The sequence below is a fragment of the Palaemon carinicauda genome, chromosome 44, assembly GCF_036898095.1.
Source record: "Palaemon carinicauda isolate YSFRI2023 chromosome 44, ASM3689809v2, whole genome shotgun sequence".
Taxonomy (NCBI): domain Eukaryota; kingdom Metazoa; phylum Arthropoda; class Malacostraca; order Decapoda; family Palaemonidae; genus Palaemon; species Palaemon carinicauda.
Genome location: NC_090768.1, coordinates 14,801,463 through 14,809,904, shown reverse-complemented (window position 1 = coordinate 14,809,904; position 8,442 = coordinate 14,801,463). Strand labels below are relative to the sequence as shown.

Below are 8,442 nucleotides of genomic sequence, written 5' to 3'. Positions count from 1 at the left end.
TGTATAATCAATATAAGTAGTAAATATAGCAAATGTATATATATACAGAATATATATATCCCAGGCAGAAGTATTTATCATAAATGAATTTCCAGACGATATACATTCCCAAAGGCAGAATTCGATATTAAAATGCCATTGTCGTTAATATTTAGACACACAGACATATATATATATATATATATGTGTGTGTGTGTGTGTAAAAGATATATATATATATGTATATATATATATATATATATATATTCTATACGCAAAGAAATACACATACAACTAGAGGGGAACTCAGTAGAGCTTAGACCTCCGCCGCGGCAACTTATTTCTTAACCTTTTGTCCGACCTTAACCTTGATCTTTGACCTTAACATGTATTAATTGGCGTAGAAGTTTGAGGTCTCTATGACAACGATGACCAAACTTATGGCTGATTAGTGAATTGGATATTTTGTTTGACTGTGACCTTGACATTTGACCTTGACCTTCCTATATTTAAAAATATCCTGCTTCTTACATAATAGTTAAGCCCTGAAAATTTCATTACTCTACGAAGGGGACAGGAAGCTGTTCACAAACAAACACACACACAAACAGGGGCGAAAAAGTAACCTTCCGACTTCGCTGGCGGAGGTAATAAATATATAATTAAATATAGGTGTCCATATATATGTATATATGTATATATACATACATATAAAATATATATATATATATATATATATAATAACTATATATATATACATATATACATATAATACATATATATATATATATATATATACATATAATAAGTATATATATATATATATATATATACACATACGTATATAAGCCATATAATATATATATATATATATATATATGTATATATATATATATATATATACTATACATACAATGTATATTTTTATGGAGAAACATATTCATGCATGAATGTAAAACACTGTAGTCATTACCCTATAGATATGGTAGCTCAACAACACATTATCCTTCAATTCATGGATATTGACTTACTGGTAAGATGTTAACAGCCCTGACCCTAACCATAAGATGTTCTGAGGGATAATGTGCCTCTGCCATCTGGCACTTTGTGGCGGTCACCTGACTAAGCAGTGGACGAGCTCGCCTCTTGCATTTTGTGCCAGTCACCTAAGCCTGCCCCTTGCACTTTGTGCCGGTCACCTAAGCCTGCATCTTACACTTTGTGCCGGTCATCTGAGCCTGCATCTTGCACTTGTGCCGGTCACCTGAGCCTGCATCTTCACTTTTTGCCGGTCACCTGAGCCTGCATCTTGCCCCTTGTGCCGGTCACCTAGGCCTGCATCTTGCCCTTTGTGCCGGTCACCTGAGCCTGCATCTTGCACTTTGTGCCGGTCACCTGAGCCTGCATCTTGCCCTTTGTGCCGGTCACCTGAGCCTGCATCTTGCCCCTTGTGCCGGTCACCTAGGCCTGCATCTTGCCCTTTGTGCCGGTCACCTGAGCCTGCATCTTGCCCCTTGTGCCGGTCACCTAGGCCTGCATCTTGCCCTTTGTGCCGGTCACCTAAGCCTGCATCTTGCACTTTGTGCCGGTCACCTGAGCCTGCATCTTGCACTTTGTGCCGGTCACCTGAGCCTGCATCTTCACTTTTTGCCGGTCACCTGAGCCTGTATCTTGCCCCTTGTGCCGGTCAACTAGGCCTGCATCTTGCCCTTTGTGCCGGTCACCTGAGCCTGCATCTTGCACTTTGTGCCGGTCACCTGAGCCTGCATCTTGCCCCTTGTGCCGGTCACCTAGGCCTGCATCTTGCCCTTTGTGCCGGTCACCTGAGCCTGCATCTTGCCCCTTGTGCCGGTCACCTAGGCCTGCATCTTGCCCTTTGTGCCGGTCACCTGAGCCTGCATCTTGCACTTTGTGCCGGTCACCTGAGCCTGCATCTTGCACTTTGTGCCGGTCACCTGAGCCTGCATCTTCACTTTTTGCCGGTCACCTGAGCCTGCATCTTGCCCCTTGTGCCGGTCACCTAGGCCTGCTTCTTGCCCTTTATGCCGGTCACCTGAGCCTGCATCTTGCACTTTGTGCCAGTCACCTGAGCCTGCATCTTGCCCCTTGTGCCGGTCACCTAGGCCTGCATCTTGCCCTTTGTGCCGGTCACCTGAGCCTGCATCTTGCCCCTTGTGCCGGTCACCTAGGCCTGCATCTTGCCCTTTGTGCTGGTCACCTGAGCCTGCATCTTGCACTTTGTGCCGGTCACCTGAGCCTGCATCTTGCACTTTGTGCCGGTCACCTGAGCCTGCATCTTCACTTTTTGCCGGTCACCTGAGCCTGCATCTTGCCCCTTGTGCCGGTCACCTAGGCCTGCATCTTGCCCTTTGTGCCGGTCACCTGAGCCTGCATCTTGCCCTTTGTGCCGGTCACCTGAGCCTGCATCTTGCACTTTGTGCCGGTCACCTGAGCCTGCATCTTGCACTTTGTGCCGGTCACCTGAGCCTGCATCTTCACTTTTTGCCGGTCACCTGAGCCTGCATCTTGCCCCTTGTGCCGGTCACCTAGGCCTGCATCTTGCCCTTTGTGCCGGTCACCTGAGCCTGCATCTTGCACTTTGTGCCGGTCACCTGAGCCTGCATCTTGCACTTTGTGCTGGTCACCTAGGCCTGAATCTTGCACTTTGTGCCGGTCACCTAGGCCTGCATCTTGCACTTTGTGCCTGTCACCTGAGCCTGCATCTTGCACTTTGTGCCGGTCACCTGAGCCTGCATCTTGCACTTTGTGCCTGTCACCTAGGCCTGCATCTTGCAATTTGTGCCAGTCACCTGAGCCTGCATCTTGCATTTTGTGCCGGTCACCTGAGCCTGCATTTTGCAATTTGTGCCGGTCACCTGAGCCTGCATCTTGCACTTTGTGCCGGTCACTTAGGCCTGCATCTTGCACTTTGTGCCGGCACCTGAGCCTGCATCTTGCACTTTGTGCCCGTCACCTGAGCCTGCATTTTGCACTTTGTGCCGGTCACCTGAGCCTGCATCTTGCACTTTGTGCCCGTCACCTGAGCCTGCATCTTGCACTTTGTGCCGGTGACCTGAGCCTGCATTTTGCACTTTGTGCCGGTGACCTGAGCCTGCATCTTGCACTTTGTGCCTGTCACCTAGGCCTGCATCTTGCACTTTGTGCCCGTCACCTGAGCCTGCATTTTGTACTTTGTGCCGGTCACTTAGGCCTGCATCTTGCACTTTGTGCCCGTCACCTGAGCCTGCATCTTGCACTTTGTGCCGGTCACCTAAGCCTGCATCTTGCACTTTATGCCAGTCACCTGAGCCTGCATCTTGCATTTTGTGCCGGTCACCTGAGCCTGCATCTTGCACTTTGTGCCGGTCACCTAAGCCTGCATCTTGCAATTTGTGCCAGTCACCTGAGCCTGCATCTTGCACTTTGTGCCGGTCACCTAAGCCTGCATCTTGCACTTTGTGCCAGTCACCTGAGCCTGCATCTTGCATTTTGTGCCCGTCACCTGAGCCTGCATCTTGCACTTTGTGCCGGTCACTTAGGCCTGCATCTTGCACTTTGTGCCCGTCACCTGAGCCTGCATCTTGCACTTCGTGCCCGTCACCTGAGCCTGCATCTTGCTGTTTGTGCCGGTCACCTGAGCCTGCATCTTGCACTTTGTGCCGGTCACCTAATCCTGCATATTGCACTTTGTGCCCGTCACCTGAGCCTGCATCTTGCACTTTGTGCCCGTCACCTGAGCCTGCATTTTGCCCTTTGTGCCGGTCACCTGAGCCTGCATCTTGCACTTTGTGCCGGTCACCTGAGCCTGCATCTTGCACTTTGTGCCCATCACCTGAGCCTGCATCTTGCAATTTGTGCCCGTCACCTGAAACTGCATCTTGCCCTTTGTGCCGGTACCTGAGCCTGCATCTTGCACTTTGTGCCCGTCCCCTGAGCCTGCATTTTGCACTTTGTGCCGGTCACCTAGGCCTGCATCTTGCAATTTGTGCCGGTCACCTAGGCCTGCATCCTGCACTTTGTGCCGGTCACCTAAGCCTGCATCTTGCACTTTGTGCCGGTCACCTAGGGATGCATCTTGCACTTTGTACCGGTCACCTTAGCCTGCATCTTGCCCTTTGTGCCGATCACCTGAGCCTGCATCTTGCACTTTGTGCCCGTCACCTGAGCCTGCATTTTGCACTTTGTGCCCGTCACCTGAGCCTGCATTTTGCACTTTGTGCCGGTCACCTGAGCCTGCACCTTGCACTTTGTGCCGGTCACCTGAGCCTGCATTTTGCACTTTGTGTCGGTCACCTGAGCCTGCATCTTGCACTTTGTGCCGGTTACCTGAGCCTGCATTTTGCACTTTGTGCCGGTCACCTAGGCCTGCATCTTGCCCTTTGTGCCGGTCACCTGAGCCTGCACCTTGCACTTTGTGCCTGTCACCTAGGCCTGCATCTTGCCCTTTGTGCCGGTCACCTGAGCCTGCATCTTGCACTTTGTGCCGGTCACCTGAGCCTGCATCTTGCACTTTGTGCCGGTCACCTGAGCCTGCATCTTGCACTTTGTGCCTGTCACCTAGGCCTGCATCTTGCAATTTGTGCCAGTCACCTGAGCCTGCATCTTGCACTTTGTGCCTGTCACCTGAGCCTGCATCTTGCACTTTGTGCCGGTCACCTAGGCCTGCATCTTGCACTTTGTGCCTGTCACCTAGTCCTGCATCTTGCAATTTGTGCCAGTCACCTGAGCCTGCATCTTGCCCTTTGTGCCGGTCACCTGAGCCTGCATCTTGCACTTTGTGCCGGTTACCTGAGCCTGCATCTTGCACTTTGTGCTGGTCACCTAGGCCTGCATCTTGCACTTTGTGCCTGTCACCTAGGCCTGCATCTTGCAATTTGTGTCAGTCACCTGAGCCTGCATCTTGCCCTTTGTGCCGGTCACCTGAGCCTGCATCTTGCATTTTGTGCCGGTTACCTGAGCCTGCATCTTGCATTTTGTGCCGGTTACCTGAGCCTGCATCGTGCACTTTGTGCCGGTCACCTGAGCCTGCATTTTGCACTTTGTGCCGGTCACCTGAGCCTGCATCTTGCACTTTGTGCCGGTTACCTGAGCCTGCATCTTGCACTTTGTGCTGGTCACCTAGGCCTGCATCTTGCACTTTGTGCCTGTCACCTAGGCCTGCATCTTTCACTTTGTGCCGGTTACCTGAGCCGGCATCTTGCACTTTATGCCGGTCATCTAGGCCTGCATCTTGCACTTTGTGCCTGTCACCTAGGCCTGCATCTTGCACTTTGTGTCAGTCAGGTAGGCCTGCATCTTTCAGTTTGTGCCGGTCACCTAACCAAGCATTGGAGATGGCTGTCGTTGCCAAGCTCTGCCTGTTGGACTGAAAGTGTTATTTGTGCGTTCGCTATAGTAATGGATATACTTTATTTCAGTATTCTGTAGGCACAGTTAGACACAGAAGGTCCTGGTCCACCTCACTTTGAGAAAATGCCCCTGTCACACACTTACTGCGCGGCGAGTAACCTCAGAGCGAAGTGTACTAGGAATTCCTATGTATAACTGTACATGAAATTGTGCGTATGAGAGAGATAGAAAAATTTTTTCTTTTTCAATAAATATAATCGAAATAAATGAGAGAGAGAGAGAGAGAGAGAGAGAGAGAGAGAGAGTATTAATGCGTTAGTGAATATTATCGAAAGTGATTCTATCATATCAGTATGCGCTGTTGAAAGCTTAGAACAAAACCTGTTAAAACTTCTATGAGAGAGAGAGAGAGAGAGAGAGAGAGAGAGAGAGTATTAATGCGTTAGTGAATATTATCGAAAGTGATTCTATCATATTTAGTATGTGCTGTTGAAAGCTTAGAACAAAACCTGTTAAAACTTCTATGAGAGAGAGAGAGAGAGAGAGAGAGAGAGAGAGAGAGAGTATTAATGCGTTAGTGAATATTATCGAAAGTGATTCTATCATATTTAGTATGTGCTGTTGAAAGCTTAGAACAAAACCTGTTAAAACTTCTATGAGAGAGAGAGAGAGAGAGAGAGAGAGAGAGAGAGAGAGAGAGTATTAATGCGTTAGTGAATATTATCGAAAGTGATTCTATCATATTTAGTATGTGCTGTTGAAAGCTTAGAACAAAACCTGTTAAAACTTCTATGAGAGAGAGAGAGAGAGAGAGAGAGAGAGAGAGAGAGAGTATTAATGCGTTAGTGAATATTATCGAAAGTGATTCTATCATATTTAGTATGTGCTGTTGAAAGCTTAGAACAAAACCTGTTAAAACTTCCATGAATGAGAGAGAGAGAGAGAGAGAGAGAGAGAGAGAGAGAGAGAGTATTAATGCGTTAGTGAATATTATCGAAAGTGATTCTATCATATTTAGTATGTACTGTTGAAAGCTTAGAACAAATCCCGATAAAACTTCTATGAGAGAGAGAGAGAGAGAGAGAGAGAGAGAGAGAGAGAGTATTAATGCGTTAGTGAATATTATCGAAAGTGATTCTATCATATTTAGTATGTGCTGTTGAAAGCTTAGAACAAAACCTGTTAAAACTTCCATGAATGAGAGAGAGAGAGAGAGAGAGAGAGAGAGAGAGAGAGAGAGAGTATTAATGCGTTAGTGAATATTATCGAAAGTGATTCTATCATATTTAGTATGTACTGTTGAAAGCTTAGAACAAATCCCGATAAAACTTCTATGAGAGAGAGAGAGAGAGAGAGAGAGAGAGAGAGAGTATTAATGCGTTAGTGAATATTATCTAAAGTGATTCTATCATATTTAGTGCTGTTGAAAGTTTAGAATAAAACCTGTTAAAACTTCTATGAGAGAGAGAGAGAGAGAGAGAGAGAGAGAGAGAGTATTAATGCGTTAGTGAATATTATCGAAAGTGATTCTATCATATTTAGTATGTGCTGTTGAAAGCTTAGAACAAAACCTGTTAAAACTTCCATGAATGAGAGAGAGAGAGAGAGAGAGAGAGAGAGAGAGAGAGTATTAATGCGTTAGTGAATATTATCTAAAGTGATTCTATCATATTTAGTGCTGTTGAAAGCTTAGAACAAAACCTGTTAAAACTTCTATGAGAGAGAGAGAGAGAGGAGAGAGAGAGAGAGAGAGAGAGTATTAATGCGTTAGTGAATATTATCGAAAGTGATTCTATCATATTTAGTATGTGCTGTTGAAAGCTTAGAACAAAACCTGTTTAAAACTTCCATGAATGAGAGAGAGAGAGAGAGAGAGAGAGAGAGAGAGAGAGTATTAATGCGTTAGTGAATATTATCGAAAGTGATTCTATCATATTTAGTATGTACTGTTGAAAGCTTAGAACAAATCCCGATAAAACTTCTATGAGAGAGAGAGAGAGAGAGAGAGAGAGAGAGAGAGAGAGAGAGTATTAATGCGTTAGTGAATATTATCTAAAGTGATTCTATCATATTTAGTGCTGTTGAAAGTTTAGAATAAAACCTGTTAAAACTTCTATGAGAGAGAGAGAGAGAGAGAGAGAGAGAGAGAGAGAGAGAGAGAGTCTTTGGGTGAAATTATTAACTGGCGGAAAATACGATGAAGTGGGTTCGGGAGGTGCTCTACCGCCTTCCTGGCTGTCAGGGGAGTAGTAGTTATCTCGTTATCTCCAGAGATTACAGGATAACTTGGCCTCAGATCCGCCAAGTCCTAATCTTGGGGCAATTCTCTCTCTCTCTCTCTCTCTCTCTCTCTCTCTCTCATAGGTTCGATCGGGTTTAATTTCAAACATTCAATGTAGACGGCCGTATATTTCATGCAGTTAATTGTTCGATCATATTCATTAGAAGTTAAAATCAATCTCTCTCTCTCTCTCTCTCTCTCTCTCTCTCTCTCTCTCTCTCTTTTAAGGATGTAACCTTATTCTATACCAAAATAAAATAAAATAAACGTTTTTAGAAACCGAGTAAGGAACCCTGTTTTGTGTACCAGTAAAAAAAAAAAATATTAAAAATAATCTCCCTATTAGACTCCCATGATACACTCCCTAGTCGCCAGCAATTTATGTTTTCTTCAAAAGAAAATCTTCATATGAACTGTTATTCCCATACTCGAAATGAAGCTGGTCCATCTTTCAAGAACCTATGATCTAATCCAGAAATACTGCTCAATTTTATAACACTCTGATTTCGTCCAAAATTCGATTTCTTTGAAGTTTCCGGCCAAATTAAAAAAAAAAAAAATTAAAGGTGGGGCAGCTAGGTGGGGCACCCACTATCATCACCATCATTAACCATCATACTCATCACGGCCATCATCATCAAGAAAAAAAAAAAAAGAAGGCGAACGCTACGAGGTCGAAAGGTCACGTGGACTCGCTAATTCGTCTTCGTCACTGATGATATCAACAGTTGATTTATCTTTTGTTATCTGCAATCGTATCTCGTATCGTGCACCTTATGGTTCTGGGCTAAAGCAGGGGTCTGAGGGGGCATCTTCCCCCACCCCCCATCCAC

General features: G+C 45.7%; 1 protein-coding gene across 1 annotated transcript in view; it reads right to left on the bottom strand.

Annotated features, from left to right (window-relative positions):
* Positions 1 to 2,888: 2,888 nt before the first annotated feature.
* LOC137634343 (protein qua-1-like) overlaps positions 2,889 to 8,442 on the bottom strand; it is a 30,984-nt gene continuing 25,430 nt past the window's right edge. Inside the window, exons 4-6 of the mRNA XM_068366741.1 lie at positions 4,933 to 5,247; positions 4,092 to 4,839; positions 2,889 to 3,915 (exon numbers count right to left, since the gene is read on the bottom strand). Coding sequence (XP_068222842.1) covers positions 2,889 to 3,915; positions 4,092 to 4,839; positions 4,933 to 5,247 — 2,090 coding nt within the window. The remainder of the gene's footprint in view (positions 3,916 to 4,091; positions 4,840 to 4,932; positions 5,248 to 8,442) is intronic.